This window comes from Brassica napus, chromosome A5 (assembly GCF_020379485.1).
Source record: "Brassica napus cultivar Da-Ae chromosome A5, Da-Ae, whole genome shotgun sequence".
Classification (NCBI taxonomy): Eukaryota; Viridiplantae; Streptophyta; class Magnoliopsida; order Brassicales; family Brassicaceae; genus Brassica; species Brassica napus.
This window is the reverse complement of record NC_063438.1, coordinates 13,334,376-13,350,593: the sequence shown is the minus strand read 5'-3', so window position 1 is coordinate 13,350,593 and position 16,218 is coordinate 13,334,376. Positions and strand designations below refer to the sequence as shown.

The following is a 16,218-nucleotide window of genomic DNA, read 5'->3' as shown; positions in this document are numbered from 1 at the left end:
GTAATGATGCCACGTAGGATTAATTAAGGTTCTAATTGATTGACACCTAAGCATAGGTTTTTTTTTATAATTATTACAAAATTAAAGTTACATCTTTTTAAATGTTTCTCAATTAATATATAGGGGATTGTTATGGGTAAAATATGTAAATTAAATGTTGTTGAAATATTGTGATAAATATAATTAATGAAGTAATTAAAAATAGTGAAAATGAATGTAAAAGATGTAATAAAACAATTGAAAATAGATAAGTTCTATTTTATACTTTATAATAAATGTTATGGAATTAATTAAAAAAATATAATAAATGAAATGGTTAGAATTAGTTAAAAAGACAAGTATTGTTTTGTAATTTGGTTGTAGTAGAATAGATAGCTAACTAGCAATGTGTTATAATTGAAAAAGTACAACATCTCCAATCTGAACGCTAATGCTGGAGCAAAGAAGTTCAACACCAAGACGTAGGCAAGTATATAAATATACACATACATATATACCTATGCTTTATAGCTTCTGTATCCGTATTTTTCTTTGTTTAGTAAAGTTTTCATAGATCTTTCATTGACTTGTTGTTGCATTATTTTGCTCAGTGAACTCGTTTATTGCATTTTGTTTGCACTTAATTTCATTTGGCAGTGAAATGAACACACAAACAAACTAGACTAGATGCAAAATAGAAAAATCTGATTGAATTTATTGGTTTGAATCAAGTAAAAGAATTCAACAATAAAATTTTTTTTTAACAGTTTCCATTCTTCTTCATCTTGTCCTCTCGGCCTGCAGATTCTCACATCTTGTTGGCTTATTCTCTTGAAAAAGCAACCAAAACACCAACGGCTAAGCAAAAAAACCAATGCCTAGACTTTTCTTGAAAATCTCAAACCTCCTTGACAGAAGTCTCTTCACTTCCTCCAATAACAGCATCATCAGGAATGTAACGTTTCCAGAACGGATGCTGCTTCCACACTCTTCCCATTTCTTCAATAGGAACCCCTTTTGTCTCCGGCAACAAGAAGTAGATGAAGATGGTCATGATCAGAACCATACCTCCAAAGAAGTAGAAGAGACCAAACTTCATGTGACAAAGCATCGTTAGGAAGAATTGTCCAATGAGGAAAGTGAAGAACATGTTGACAGAAACATTGACGGCTTGTCCCGCTGGTCTGATTTCCAACGGACATATCTCACTTGGTACTAACCATCCTAATGGACCCCATGACCATGCAAATCCTGCAACATATAGGCATATGAAAGCTAGCACCCAATCTGCTGTTGCAGGTGTCAAGGTCCCTGATCCTGTGGTTCCAAACTTCGCACCGATCAAGCTACCAACAATGATCTACAAATGCAATGGATCCATCAAAACAATACATGTTAAGGTACGTGATCGTCATTACAGAACCTGAAGCTATATCTTTTTTTTTTACCTGGCAAATGATCATTTGGATGCCACCTTCAAGGAATAGAATCCTTCTTCCATACCTGTCAACCGCATAGATGGAGACAAGGGTAGAGACAACATTGACCACACCGGTAATAACCGCAGAGATGAGCGAGGCATCATCAGCGAAACCGAGAGTTTTAAAGAGAACAGGAGCGTAGAACATGATCACATTGATACCAGTGAACTGTTGGAAGAAAGGTATCGCAGAACAGAAAGCAAGAGCAGGTCTGTATTTAGCTTGTAGGAAAAGGTTCTTCCAAGGGTGTTCCACCTTTTTAGCAGCCTCACAAGCATCACAAAGATCTTGAAACTCCTCGTCCACATTATCAGCTCCACGAATCTTTTGTAACATCTCTCTCGCTTGTTCATACTTGCCTCTCTCGAGCATTGAGTTTGGTGTGTCTGGCAAGACAAAAGATCCTATTACCATCACAACTGCTGGAACAGCAGCTAGACCTAAAGACACCCTCCATCCGTTCCTAGCCATTTGAGATGTTCCATAGTTGATAAGATTTGCAATTAGGATCCCGATAGTAATAGCCATTTGAAATCCTATGTTGAGTGCTCCTCTTAGCTTGGCAGGAGCCATCTCTGAGAGGTAAACCGGAGTAGACTGATGAAGAAAAAGAAAGAATACCAGTCAGCCATATAAAAACCAAACCAAAACAAGAAAAAGAAAAAAAATTAACCAAACTAAATTGACAAATCAGTTGTTAGGATTATGCATGGGTATTTCGGGTATTGGTTCGGTTCAAATTGGTTGTTTCAGGTATCATGTTCGGATTTTAGGATCCATATAAGAGCCGAGAAAAACCTGCTCAAATAGTTCTCAGTTTGGTTCAAATCTGATCATCAAACTAAGAATCTACTAATACCCAAAAAATTTGGGACCAGTTTTTTTCTGATTCGGTTCTTTTTTTTTTTGATAATTCAGATAAGATACCGCATAATTTTGATAAAATATTGCCTAAAATGACCGATTTTAGTCCATATAAAAGTCATTCCAAAACCTGAAAAATAAAAACTAAACCAAACCAAACCAAATTGAGAAACCGATTACTCGGATCTAAACCACATGAGAATCATGTTGACTCACCTGATTAGCGAACCCAACACCGACTCCAAGCAACAATCTACCGACGATGAGCATTGCAACGTTCACTGCAAATGCGTTGATTAGAGCACCAATGAGGAAAGCAAGCCCTCCAACAAACATGGAGATTTTGCGTCCGTACTTCCTAGTCACAACTGAAGCTGCAAAGGAAGAGACAAGGGCCGCGAGGTAAAGTGAGGACGTAAACAACTGGAGCAGTTGGTTATCAAATTTGCAGTAAGCAGTCTCGCGCCTAGCATTGTGCATTTGCCTATCCACTTCAGGGAAAAACTTGCTCAAAAACTCCTCCATTGATGTAACTCCTCCTGCACAAGAAACAACATTACATTACTCGAATGTCCACTTCTAGAAAAGAAGAAAACGTATGTTTAAATTTACAGACCTGAGATTCCGAGGTCGTAACCGAAGAGGAGACCTCCCATGGCGGCCACAATACATGTGATAATGACAAAGCCGGTGACTCCGCCTTCATAGCTTCCTCCACCACCACCATCTGATACAAAGGCTCCTCCAGCCATTCTTCACTTATTAAATTATTTGCTTTATTAGTAGTTATTGCCTTTTGCTTTGTTATTCAAACAAACACTTGAGAGCTTGTGATCCAAAACTTAGGTGCTTGTCAGCTTCTTAAATATAAGATTTCTCGTGGTCTATTATTAGGTATGGATTGTGATCTGAGCTGTTAGAGATTGATCTTGGCTTACGAATAGGGGAATGGTTCTTGTTTTGTTTTTTCACCTATCTTCTTTAAAAACCTGTTTTAGTGGAGACTTCACTGTCTTTTTATAGAATGTTTTGTTCTTCTTCACAGACAATTTCCGCTCTTATTTCGTTTTTACACAAGACTGTGTAAGAGATATGCAGATACAAAACAACAGTCTCTATCCGAAAATAGAATCTTGTAATAACAAATCGATAGTTGCATTTGAATGGGATAAATAAAGTCTACGTGGAAGTTAAATATGCTAACTGGTAAATATTTCATGGAATTCAATGGAATGATGCATTCCAGATAAATTTATCCCACAAATAAGTATTCCAGTTGCACCCAAAAAAAACAAATATATTTGAAGATTATTTCCGATAAGGTGGGTTCAGACTGTGTTAGAGATAACTAGAAAAATATACTCTCTAACTGAAAATAGAATCTTCTAATAACAAATTTGTAATTGAATTGAATTTGATAAATTATTGGATATAAAATTTACGGAACTTGTAAGAAAAAGAGTGAGTTACTCTTTTAAGACACTTTTGTCTTTATTATTACTCTCAGAAACACATTTTGCTGAAGCAACACATTCACTGCGTTCGAGGCAGAAAAATGGCCAATATGCCCCAGGCGCAAGTCATTGTTGTAATAGGTCTTTTGTAAACTAACTAGTAGGTGACTAGAAAGTAAAATTCTCGTTACTCCATTTTGATGTCCTTCCATTTTTAATAAAACATGACACTGACGTGTACTTTCTCTCATTAGATTAACAACAATAAGAGCCATAGGATCTGATTGTAGAAAACAATCTAATGGTTGTGATAGCTATTACTTTTGGTCAAAGCTTGAGAACCAAGTAATTAAGCAAACTGAAAGCAAAGAAGAACACAATACTTTTTGGGCAATTAAGATTGCCTCTTTTTGGCTTTTTCATTCATTTAAATAGAGAAGATACAGAAACAAAGTGGAGTCGTAACTCCTTTCAACATGGGAATTAAGGAAAAGTGGAGGAGATGGTTTTCTATATACAAGGAAGTCCTATTCTCTTCTTATTATCAACTGAAACAAAATGCAGAAAAGAAACAATAAAGATTCTACGTTATCAATTACGTAGTGTATTTCGGTTTGGAGACTTGGTTTGATTTGAGACGTGTCGGTTCGGTTCTGTAACTCTATCAGGTTGTGGAAAAGAGAATAAAAAATAAAAGATATTTAGGAGTATTAGTTGTTAAATATTTCATCCTTTCATGTATGTATTTGACTATTTTGCTTTCTATGATATTTAAAACAAATTTTTATGCTACCCAAAATTATAATTTTTTTTTCTTCTATATTCTAACATCTAGTTTGATATACCTTTTTATACAACAAAATAATAAAATTGCATGGACATGATTTTAGTGGACACATATTTGGTGGATATTCATTGGAAAGACAAACTTGTGTTAGATTACGATACGAAGAATATGTATTTTGTGGATATTCAATTGGTGGACATGTTGTTGACAATTAAGATGTCATGGACATAATATATATATGCAGAGAAGTTTTTGTAGATAGATTTTGATGGATGGCTATTTGTGGATGAATAGACGTGAATACAAAAACATGGATAAGAAATTGTGGACATGTTACATGTACATATGAATAATTTTAACACAATTCTCTTGACCACAAGTATCTTGTCCATAACTATCATTTTCACAATTATCTCTTCTATAACACAATTCTCTTGACCACAAGTATCTTGTCCATAACGACATTCCTTCACCGTCGTGATCTCCAAGTACAGTGCAAGCCCTCTGTATTTTGTTAATCAAACCTATCAAACTTTTCATTCTCGAACGGATCAAAGACCCTCTCACCAACACTCAGATCTAGTTGACTAGTTCCAAAGAAATTTGGAAAGAAGTTATCTCACAGTGGATTTGAAATGACCGGTGAATTTTAAGGGTTCTCGAGGCGGTGAAACGGTCCCTGAATCCCAAGCTCATCCACTCCCTGAAACTCCATCGCAGCTACCTTGAGCTCAGCTACGGTGAATCCTGAGCCACGGGGAATCCTGAGCTCGTCCGCGATCAATTTCATTACAAGCTCTGGTCTTATCATCACACCTATCAATCCTCTTTTGATTTTTATCGAAGTTTCATTATTAGGTTTGAGCATTTAAGAAAGTATAACTGAATTAGGAAAGAGGATAAATTTGTTATACCCTTCATTTAATAAAAAAGAGGATGAGTTTCGTAACGAGTGAGGAGAGAAGAGGAATGAGAAACTAAAGTTTGGTCTAGTTGAGGGGTGTTAGTGTCTTTAGACACGCAAAATGTGTGTGACAAGTCAAATGTGTCTCTAAGTATAACTGAAAACTCATAAAGTGTCTCTAGAAGTAAATTTTAGAAATAAACTTTTTGAAGTTTATTTCCGGTTAGGCTGGTTCGGTCAGAAGACTGCCTTGTGACTTAAGTTATAACAGCATTACTAGTCTAGTCATGACATGAATATGCTAAAATTATATACAGAGCCGAACTTAAACCAAAATTGTTGGTTTCGGTTTATGTTCGGCTATGATTTTGGTTTAATTCAACAAGATTTAAAAATCAATTTGGTTACCGGTTCGGTTTGGTTCGATTTGGATGAACCGAATGATTAACCAAACTGTTAGAAATAAATAAAACTGAAAGTACATAGATATACATATATATATATATATATATATATATATATATATATATATATATACACATGCACTGCTCGCTTCTATGTATCTGTTGGATAAATCTAGATTCTCAAAGTAAGAAGAAGAGGTTTACAAATAACATTTCCCATTACCTGAACTTTTAATAACCTCATGGGTTGAGAATCCGAGGAAATCCTCAGGAGAGGGATAATTTACTTTGACAGCACTCTTCATATCTGACTGAGCAGCAGCTGCAACTCCGGGAGCAGAGGCGTCCTTAAATGGGGTCGACGAGTCACACTTTTCTGGGTCAAATTAACACTAGAAAATTAATAAAGGAGAATAGTAACTAAGAGATAGAGTCGAACCACATACTGAAGTTAGTCAGACCATTTTTCTGTTGACCTCCACTTTCTTTGAGTCTCCAGGCTGCCTTATGTCTAACTACCGCAGTATGCATTTCCTAAATAGAGTTCAAAATGTTCTTATTCCAACAATATTTTCCAGTTTCAATGTTTTTATTGAGTGAAATGGAAATTTTCAACAAAAAAAAGCTTTGTATATAAGACACAAGCTGCAAAGTTTAAGTAATCAATATTAGACTCTTACCCTGGCTTCAACTTCCTCTAGTGAATCTTTAATGAAGGGGTGCTCGAGAAGAGCAGGCCAGGTCAATCGACTTTGGGGCACCTGTTTTGCATTGTAATATACAAACATTTTAGCCCCTTCCAAGATGATCTCACAAATATTAATAACAAGTAAAAGTAGCTTGGATCAAAATAGAAACTTCACCTTATTGAGTAATCCTTTCAAAAAGCTTTTGAAATAAGGACTCATTTCATCAGGGCTTTTGAAATAAGGACTCAAATAGCTCAAACTATTTGCATAGACTATGGACAAGAATATGCAATGATTTATATACCTTAACAATGTGTCGGATTAGAGCGTAAACAGAATTAGTGTAGAATGGAGGTTGACCAACATATAATTCATACCTGATGTATCACAGCAAGATATTATTTAGAACCGTCTCAAGTGGCGTAAAGTTGCATAACACAAGAATGAAGCAAAAACTAAAAACTATGAAAGAAAAATCCATCACAATCATCAAATTGCTTAATGCAGTAACTTTTGATAACATATAAAACAGAAGCGGGACTACTAAAATGAGTTTCTTTCTCCACTTACAATATAACACCAAGGGACCACAGGTCAGCAGTGTGATTGTATGGCTGTTCTCTCACAAGCTCTAGCGCCATGTACAGTGGAGTGCCTGAAGTAAAGTTTCATTGATGGAAAATTAACAAGGCAGGACCTATTGAGTTATTCAATCATTGACTGATAAAAGGTATCAACCTTTAATGGATCGCAAAACCACAGTGTTGGTAGACATAGCTCGAGCAAATCCAAAATCGCATAGCTGAAAAATTAAAGGGTAGACAAGTAAAAAAGTATGCTAACGAGAAATGATAGGGAAGAAACAAAAGCATATAATCAAAGCTGTGTGAAAAGTATTTTTGTTTTCACTTATGATTAGCTAAGCATATGAGATTCCTGGCTAGCCAGATCCTCTTCTTGTCATGTAAAAAATTTTCATGATAAACTGAGTTTCCTTCAACATCCAATGACTGAAAGTTCCAAGGTCATACATCATTTTCAAGAAGAATCGTATACTAACCTTAAACCTAACATAAACTCTATCTTAAAGAATAAAAATATCAACAGGTGATGTGTGTGGGAAGCATAAAAACCAGCATTTCAAGCATAACTCTTGAAGCAGAAAAAGGGAGGCTAGATTACCTTAACGACAGACCCAGCACCAATAAGAATGTTTTGTGGCTTCATGTCATGGTGAATTATATGGTTGGAATGCAAGTAATGCAAATGATTTTACCTGAGTTTTATTAGAATTATAGACATTGTCTTATCAATCAGATATAGTAATAAGAACCATGTGGTAAAAAACGTGTTACCAGCTGCTTAGCGATGGCTTGAACTTGCTCTTCGGGAAGGCGCTTGTCATCTTCAAGACTCTCAAACAACTCACCCTGTGAAACAAAAAGAGTTCCATCATATTATAGGTGCAACTACAAGAGCCTCATAAATCAGTGATTTTGGAAACTAGAATCAAACATACTTGGGCAAACTCAGTGACAACACAAAACTCTCGTTCGTTCTCAAAGGAATCGAGCATTTCAATAATATTCCCAAGCTTGAGCTTCCGCAATATCTGAAAGCATACAAACAAGTATAGTATGCTGGTCAAATCCAACGAGAGACTCACACACCCACCATACAAGTGTATATAACCTTGATTTCTTGTGTTGGACTCTGTATATCTTTCTCACTCTTTCCTTGTTTCATGATGAACGTCTGGTGAGAAAACCAAGATTCAAATCAAATCAGTTACAGATTAAGGAAGAAGATTAAATCAATCAAGATTTTACATGTCCGGTATACTTTCGTCTTCCTTTGTAAACTCTCCCGAAAGAGCCTTCGCCGATGAGCTCATGATAATCCTCGACACCCATTAAGCAAGAGATCTGATTGGAGAAACAAAGATTTAAGCGAAGTAAGGGACATGTATAGAACCGCGAAGATTCGTTAAATAGAAGTGGATGCGGAACAGCTGAGAAGGGTGAAATGAAGCAAATAGACTCTGTAATTGAGGAATCTTTTGAAATTAAAAAAGAGGGAAAAAATAATAAAGTATGTTTTTTTTTGTTGTTGTTGGTGTATTGTATTTGGGCTTTAATGGGTTTAATACTTTTATCCCTTGTAACACTTTAATTAATTAATGCCCAAGTTCGTTTTTTAAAGAAAGCTAAGGTCGACCAAAAGAAAAAAAGAAGAAGAAATCAAGCCGTTACGTTTTTAGGGCAATCGGGAGATAACGCGGAGCATAGGATTCGCATCAAGCAACGGCGGGAGGTTCTCTTGTCGAAGAGTCTCTCTCTCTTTCTCACTTTCGCTTCTCTTCCTCTTCCGTCACAGTCATGCCTGGTTCCGAACCGTCAGAGATTAAGTGGCCAGCGAAAAGAGTGAGGGATACTTATTTCGATTTCTTCAAGGGGAAAGGTCACAAGTTCTGGCCATCAAGCCCCGTTGTTCCCCACAATGATCCTTCTCTTTTCTTCGCTAACGCTGGTACGATTACTCTAATCGCCAATTAGGTTAATCTTCCAATGAGATTACTTAGTCTCGTTCATTGTTTTGGAAGCTTTGAGGGTTCATTCACGGCTTTCTAGTTAGACAGATTATTCATCTACTGTCTCTAACGCTATTAATAATTGGGAACAAGTAGAAAAACCGAATGACATTGACTCGTCTCTGTGTTTTTTTTTTTTTTTGCAAGGAATGAACCAGTACAAGCCAATATTTTTGGGAACGGCTGACCCAAATACGGAGCTTAGCAAGCTGACCCGGGCATGTAACACCCAGAAGTGTATTCGTGCTGGTGGAAAGCATAATGATCTTGACGATGTGGGCAAAGATACTTACCATCACACCTTCTTTGAAATGCTCGGTAACTGGTCCTTTGGTGATTATTTCAAGAAGGAAGCCATCGAATGGGCTTGGGAGCTCTTAACCAAGGTGATTCTTCTCTTTTTGCAACAATATGCCATAGTCTTATAAATGATTCATCTATTGTTATCTCACTCTTTTTCATGCTTCAGGTCTATGGGCTACCGGTTGATCGAATTTATGCTACCTATTTTGGCGGTGATGAGAAAGCTGGTCTGCAGCCGGATCTTGAGTCAAGAGATATTTGGCTTCAGTTTCTTCCACCTGGACGTGTACTTCCTTTTGGGTGCAAAGTATGATTTCTTTACTCTTACTAAAAAACGATTTCTTCTAATGTACATGAGCTACTTTTCATTTTCTTTTCAACCTTTAAATAAACAGAAACTATATATTTGTTAAATTTTGGTGATTAGACCTTTTAAGAGAAATGTTTTTTGATGGAGTGCATGTCGATTGTAGATAATAACATTTTATCTGTGGCCTATATTTTTATATGAAATCTGCTATTTATTGAATCTCTCTTCTCTAAGGTTTCATCAGGTTTGCGAATGTTTCTTGTGTGCATCGACACATTGCTTTTCTACTTGTACCAAATGTATGCTATTCTTCTTTCATTTAACTTTTGGTCAACTGTAGGATAACTTCTGGGAAATGGGAGACACAGGTCCTTGTGGACCTTGTACTGAGATACATTATGATCGTGTTGGTAACCGTGATGCGGCATCCTTAGTTAACTATGACGATCCAACATGTTTGGAAATATGGAACTTGGTGTTTATTCAGGTACGTACCCTCTCTATCCCCAATGTTATTTAGTTCTATTTTACTACTTTTAGGCTGGCTATTACGCTTGGCCTTTAATTCTGTAGATCCTGTAACTGGAAAACTATATTACTCCGTTAGCTAGATTGTATTAGCTTCTTTAGCTTTGCTATTGTGTTCCCCTAACTGATCCTGTGTTCTATTTTTTCCAAAATAGTTCAACAGAGAGATTGGTGGCTCACTTAAACCTCTGCCTGCGAAGCATGTTGACACCGGAATGGGTTTCGAGAGGTTGACTTCTGTTCTTCAGAACAAAATGAGCAACTATGATACAGATGTGTTCATGCCTATCTTTGATGACATCCAAAAGGTAATTTTGGAACCTCCTGTTGACTGTTTTATGATCATGTTAAGATAATGAGTTACTAGTTTGTTACTCCTCTTGGCGATGATTTTCTTGCCTCAATGTACTTCTATCAGCATTTTAGTTTATCTATAGTCAAGTAGATCATGAGAGGTACTGTAGTTTTATGAATCTATGATCATCTTTGCCTACTCTATCAACGTAAGGTACTGTTGTTCTCCTTTTATGCGACACTGTCAAGTGTTTTGAATGTTTCCAAGGATATGATGATTAAGGTGTCATAGTATGTGTACCTGGAGATCATTTCCTTGTTACCTGTGTCATTTTTATGTATTCTCTAGTTGCTTTGATTCTTAAAATGATGGGTTGATGCCTTCATATTTTTAGGCCACGGGAGCTAGGCCATATTCTGGAAAAATTGGTCTGGAAGATGTTGACAGAGTTGACATGGCTTATAGAGTGGTTGCTGATCACATTAGGACTCTATCCTTCGCTATTGCTGATGGCTCTCGTCCTGGTATGACCATGGTTTCTTGTCTAATCTACGTTGGGGATGATACACACACATTTTTATTCAAACGTCTTAGTATTTGATTATTTAACTGAGCTCATACTTCTATATTTTCATACGATTTTTCTTGCTCACCGAATTTATTACGGCACTGTTCTATTATTTCTTGTAATTTGACAAATACCATACGATATTCACTCTCCTGTAGGTAATGAGGGCCGTGAGTATGTTCTGCGACATATTCTTCGTCGAGCAGTTCGCTATGGAAAGGAGATCCTAAAAGCTGAGGAAGGATTTTTCAACGGGTAGGAAATTACCTCTTTACTGTCGCAGCAAGTTTTGTTTTAATCTTTTCATTTGGGCTGGAACATGTTGTTCCTATCTTGCATCTTTGTTAATGCAACATATGTTTCCATATGCGCAGCTTGGTCTGTTTTTCACTAAGCAGTTTATACTTTCTTATCTGCAGACTCGTAAGTTCTGTTATTCGGGTGATGGGTGATGTCTTTGCGGAGTTGAAGGAACATGAAAAAAAGATCACAGAGATAATCAAAGAAGAGGAAGCAAGCTTCTGCAAGACACTGGCAAAGGTGAGGGCTGATTTGAAATTCCGATTAACCTCCCCACTTGTTATCCAATTCTTTATACTGGCTTTGCTGCTCGTCAAAATAATGATTTAAAAATTTCTGTTTAAATATCAACGGCCTCGATTATTTTAGTATACACTTTCAAATTTCACGGTCATGTAATTTTAGTGATATCGTTTGGACATGAATCTGTATACCACTCCTGTAGGGATCTTTCTTCTGAAAGATTAATTGAGTGACCTGTTTTTGCCCATCTACTTTATTTTTTTATATAGGTGAGTATAAGAACAGCTTGATTGACTATAAAGTTTTATGGCAGGGAATTGAGAAGTTTCGGAAGGCTGGTCAGTCAGTTCAGGGGAATACGCTAAGTGGAGAGGCTCGTATCTAATTATTTTTTTGTGCTGTTTTAATATTTTATGTTATACGTTGCAGTATTTTTACACTTTGCAATGTTGTGGCGGTCGTAGAAACTGTACTTGCTGTTGCTTTATCTACAAAATAAACTATTCTTGTCCTTGCAGGATGCTTTTATATTATCGGCGACATATGGATTCCCTATAGAGTTGACTCAGGTATTTAGTTCGTTGTATTTTTTCTAAAGTTTTGTGTGCTATTTTTTGTAAATTCCATTCTCGTGTTTTAGTTAATGGCTGAAGAATACGGGTTGCTAGTTGATGTTGATGGTTTCAACAAAGCCAAGAAAGAGGCGAGGGATATATCAAAGAATGCCCAGAATAAGGTGTCTTTTTAACATATCTATTTTCATTTTCTCGAAGAGTGTTTGATGCTAGACTAACATTAGAAGATGACTAAGTTTGAAAGAACATTATAATATTAACTTATCTGCTAATATCTATTCTGTTAGCAAGCTGGTGGCACCATTGTCATGGATGCTGATGCTACATCAACGTTGCACAAGATGGGTGTTTCAGCAACAAATGATTCTTTCAAATACATTTGGTTCCAGGTTTGTCTCAGTAATTCCATATAACTCGCATGTTATTGTCTTAACTGTATACCATTAGCATAACAGAAGTTAGGGAGCATATGTTGGTAAATGTTTCTTCCTATGAATAAGTCTTAAATAAGCTTACTTACACTCCGGGGGAGGGGGTCTTGGTGCAGGGTCACGATAGTGAAGTGAAGGGTATCTACACTGGCTCTGCTTTCCTGGAAAGTTCTGCCAGTGGCGATAATGTGGGACTAGTATTAGCGTCTACAAGTTTCTATCCTGAGCAGGGTGGTCAGGTATTACATTCTATTTGATATGCAACTCAATTCGCTGATTGTCTTATCATTTATGATCATATGAAACTATCATGATTGCATCGTTTTGACTTCAGGTATTAGCTGTTCTTGTGTACTAATTTCTGAAACCTTCAGTTTTAGTTCTGTAAATATTAAAAATTCACGTAACCAATAAAACCTAGTTTTTGCTACACTTTCCATGCGTTATCTGTATATATATGCAATCAGTGACCCTAACATTTTGCTCTGGCAATAGATTTTTGACACAGGGATTATAGAAGGGTCATTTGGTACATTCAACGTGTGCAATGTCAAAATATTCGGGGGCTTTGTTCTTCATATTGGTAGTCTTTCTACAGAAAGTGGAGAGGTATCGGTGGGGGATGAAGTAACTTGCAAGGTAATTCTTAGCACCAGTTGTTTCTCTCACACAGAATATTTAGTACCATCGATTAGTTACCATCTTTGTTTTGTTTGCGTGTAGGTTGACTATGAGAGACGTAAACTCATCGCTCCTAATCATACTTGTACACATATGCTGAATTTTGCCCTGAAGGTATCCTTCTATAGTTTATGTTACCTAATATGTATGTTGTTGTATCTCAAAACATATATGCCCCATGAATCCAGGAAGTGCTCGGGGATCATATTGATCAGAAGGGGTCAATAGTTCTTCCTGAAAAACTACGATTTGATTTCTCCCATGGTACATTCTTAGTGAGGCAATTTTATTTTGATGTTGATGATCATTTTGAGTGTCTTAATGGGTTTCCGCAATTTTGAGTAGGTATGCCGGTTGATCCTGAAGATTTGAGAAAGATCGAGTCCATAGTGAATACACAAATTAAGGATGAATTAGAAGTATATTCAAAGGAATCTGTTCTCTCTGAAGCCAAGCGCATCAAAGGTCTAAGAGCAGTGTTTGGAGAAGTAAGCTCTCCATCAGTTCGTTTGCTGTGCCTTTTTAGTTTTGTTTTGTACAGTTTGTGAAAGCTTGTTCTCTTTTCCATTTAGGTCTACCCTGATCCTGTCAGAGTGGTTGCAATTGGGAGACGGGTGGAGGACCTCTTGGCTGACCCTGAAAACGATGAATGGTCATCACTTTCATCCGAGTTTTGTGGAGGTCGGTTTCCACTGGCGTTAGTTACTTGGACCAAGAGATCCTTTTTTCTGAAAAGAATATTGAATATTGGGTTCTTTTGAAATTTACAGGAACCCACATAACAAACACACGCGAAGCCAAAGCGTTTGCTCTTCTATCAGAGGATGGCATTTCGAAAGGTATTCGTAGGATAATTGCTGTCACTACTAAATCTGCATTTGATGCTCTGAATACGGCGTCTTTGCTTGAAAAAGAAGTAGATGAGGCATCCAAGGCGGTGGGAAATGCACTAGAAAAGGTTCTCTCTCATCCCTTGACAAACTAAGACACCCTGTGTTCTGCTCTTATTAATGTGAAACACTGATTGTGTTAGTTTCTTTTGCACATTCGCAGAAAGTTAATGCTTTGAAAAGACGAGTAGATGAAGTAGATATCCCTGCAGCCAAAAGGGCGGATATCAAAGCCAAGATTGCTCAGCTTCAGGTAATATTGCCATCTATTTAGTTTGGATTATGGTCAAGAGAATATTAAAGTGGCTGTTTTTTCTTCTTACATCACAGAATGAAGTGAGAACAGCTCAAAAGAAAATAGCAAAGGAAAACCTGAAGAAATCTGTAGAAATAGCAATAGAGGCAGCTGAGTCTGCAACATCAGATGGGAAAAACTTCTGCATTGTCCAGCTTGATGTGGGACTTGATGCAGCTGCAGTTCGAGAGGCCGTTTCAAAAGTGATGCAAAAGAAGGTATCCGTATATCCTTAGAGCATTGTTCCTAGAAGTAATGAAGTTTAACGTAAGGGCTTGTTGGTGAATCTTGCAGGGAATGTCTGTAATGGTGTTCAGCACAGATGAAAGCACAAATAAGGCGGTTGTGTGTGCTGGAGTTCCAGACAAATCTGATCAGTTCAAGCAATTAGACGTCACAGAATGGCTGCAGTCTGCGTTAAGTCCCATAAAAGGGAAATGCGGGAAAGGAAAAAGTGGTCTCGCTTCGGGACAGGTATATGATGTTTCTCTTTAGTCTTCAGTCGAGTTCCGGTCCACAAAGAGATCACAATTTCTATATATGCTATTTTGGTTTCAGGGAACGGATGCTTCCCAGGTGAGTTCGGCAGTGGACCTGGCTGCATCATTTGCCTCAATGAAGCTCAACTGATGTGGTTGGGCGATTTCATAATCTGTTTTACTAGAACCACCTCCACTCATTTGATATCACTGTTACACATTTTGTTGAGAATATATGAACTGTCTTGTTTCTAGTGATATTACAGTTCAATCGAAGTTAGCTATTAATGTCGTGTTACCTTTAACTTATAGTATTACTATGTTAACTATCACTTGAAATATCTCATTTTTCAATTTGCCATTTGAGATTCAACTTTGCTGAATTACGCATTCCTGATGTTGAAGAGGGCAAACGGCTGACTTTGGATTCTTTTCATAAGGGCTACGCGGCAAACTGAACTTGGATTGTTTTTTTTTTTCACTATTGTCACTTTGATGATTTCAGTTTGCTCGGATTTGAACACATCAGTCCAAGCGATAGCTTAAATTATGAGTATTTATTTAGACATAAGAAGTGTGTTTCAGGATAAGTAAGAACTTAGGACATAATTAGCCTGGTTTTGTATTTAGTGAGTTTATTTTAATTTCAGTTTATAGAGGCAAGAAATAGAAGTGTGAAAGTAAAGGTTTTTATGATTCAGAACTTTATGCTATTCATGTGGTTAATTTCTATTAACTCTGGGGTTTTCCATTATTATTTTGAGTGATTTAGAGATGTGTTTTTATGACGGAGGAAGTACTGTTACGATGATGCGACCGAAAATGTATGAGGTATGAGAAAGTCAACGATGATTTACGTTATTTTTGGGTTTTATTGTTGGAGAGTCAAATCAGAAAATTATATTTTATTAGCATGAGATTTTCAAATCGCAGAGCTCGCGGAAACCCCAGCAAACCCGCTTCATCTTTTCAAGCTCTTCGACGCAATTTCATCTTCCTCTGCGGTATAGACATGAAGAATATCCTCCATCGTAGTTCTGCTCTGTGACACGTCTGATGAGGGCATTAAATCCACTGCTCATAAAGTAGACAAGACTTTCCATGTTTGAACTAGGATGAACCTAGACGACATCAAACTTATGGTTCGTTTTATTCAACTGGCTGTCCC

The 16,218-nt window shown here is 36.9% G+C and overlaps 3 protein-coding genes across 4 annotated transcripts; 1 reads left to right on the top strand and 2 right to left on the bottom strand.

The window, feature by feature from the left end:
* Window positions 1-746: 746 nt before the first annotated feature.
* Window positions 747-3,177, bottom strand: LOC106419634 (sugar transport protein 9-like). The gene is made up of 4 exons (XM_013860447.3): window positions 2,941-3,177; window positions 2,541-2,863; window positions 1,428-2,057; window positions 747-1,339 (listed from the first exon to the last, which is right to left on the bottom strand). The coding sequence occupies exons 1-4, from the start codon at window positions 3,074-3,076 to the stop codon at window positions 878-880; spliced, it is 1,551 nt and encodes a 516-aa protein (XP_013715901.2). The 5' UTR covers window positions 3,077-3,177; the 3' UTR covers window positions 747-877.
* Window positions 3,178-5,577: 2,400 nt separating this feature from the next.
* LOC106380900 (serine/threonine-protein kinase TIO) lies at window positions 5,578-8,559 on the bottom strand. 2 transcript variants are annotated; one of them, XM_022719482.2, is made up of 11 exons: window positions 8,392-8,559; window positions 8,255-8,317; window positions 8,082-8,174; window positions 7,918-7,992; window positions 7,745-7,838; window positions 7,301-7,364; window positions 7,133-7,217; window positions 6,867-6,939; window positions 6,554-6,634; window positions 6,320-6,407; window positions 5,578-6,249 (listed from the first exon to the last, which is right to left on the bottom strand). In XM_022719482.2, the coding sequence occupies exons 5-11, from the start codon at window positions 7,787-7,789 to the stop codon at window positions 6,074-6,076; spliced, it is 612 nt and encodes a 203-aa protein (XP_022575203.2). In that variant the 5' UTR covers window positions 7,790-7,838; window positions 7,918-7,992; window positions 8,082-8,174; window positions 8,255-8,317; window positions 8,392-8,559; the 3' UTR covers window positions 5,578-6,073. The 2 variants fall into 2 exon arrangements, with proteins under 2 accessions (XP_022575203.2, XP_022575204.2); XM_022719483.2 differs by having other exon boundaries at window positions 6,335-6,407.
* Window positions 8,560-8,862: 303 nt separating this feature from the next.
* Window positions 8,863-15,382, top strand: LOC106380899 (alanine--tRNA ligase-like). Its single transcript, XM_013820740.3, has 23 exons — window positions 8,863-9,091; window positions 9,300-9,538; window positions 9,622-9,762; window positions 10,106-10,252; window positions 10,449-10,601; window positions 10,983-11,112; window positions 11,315-11,411; window positions 11,576-11,696; window positions 12,013-12,072; window positions 12,218-12,268; window positions 12,340-12,435; window positions 12,562-12,663; window positions 12,822-12,944; window positions 13,201-13,344; window positions 13,429-13,500; window positions 13,575-13,650; window positions 13,732-13,874; window positions 13,959-14,067; window positions 14,157-14,344; window positions 14,440-14,529; window positions 14,607-14,789; window positions 14,866-15,045; window positions 15,130-15,382. Exons 1-23 carry the CDS (start codon window positions 8,941-8,943, stop codon window positions 15,199-15,201), a joined length of 2,868 nt encoding a protein of 955 aa, XP_013676194.2. The 5' UTR covers window positions 8,863-8,940; the 3' UTR covers window positions 15,202-15,382.
* Window positions 15,383-16,218: the final 836 nt, after the last annotated feature.

Coding starts and splice junctions, on each gene's coding strand:
- LOC106419634 (XM_013860447.3), bottom strand. CDS start 3,076: ATGGCTGGAGGAGCCTTTGTATCAGATGGTGGTGGTGGAGGAAGCTAT. Junction 2,864..2,940: donor TTACGACCTCGGAATCTCAG/GTCTGTAAATTT, acceptor TTTCTTGTGCAG/GAGGAGTTACATCAATGGAG. Junction 1,340..1,427: donor TCCAAATGATCATTTGCCAG/GTAAAAAAAAAA, acceptor TTGCATTTGTAG/ATCATTGTTGGTAGCTTGAT.
- LOC106380900 (XM_022719482.2), bottom strand. CDS start 7,789: ATGAAGCCACAAAACATTCTTATTGGTGCTGGGTCTGTCGTTAAG. Junction 6,635..6,866: donor TAATCCGACACATTGTTAAG/GTATATAAATCA, acceptor AATGCAAAACAG/GTGCCCCAAAGTCGATTGAC. Junction 6,250..6,319: donor AAATGGTCTGACTAACTTCA/GTATGTGGTTCG, acceptor AATTTGACCCAG/AAAAGTGTGACTCGTCGACC.
- LOC106380899 (XM_013820740.3), top strand. CDS start 8,941: ATGCCTGGTTCCGAACCGTCAGAGATTAAGTGGCCAGCGAAAAGAGTG. Junction 12,269..12,339: donor TCCCTATAGAGTTGACTCAG/GTATTTAGTTCG, acceptor CTCGTGTTTTAG/TTAATGGCTGAAGAATACGG. Junction 13,651..13,731: donor ACGATTTGATTTCTCCCATG/GTACATTCTTAG, acceptor AATTTTGAGTAG/GTATGCCGGTTGATCCTGAA.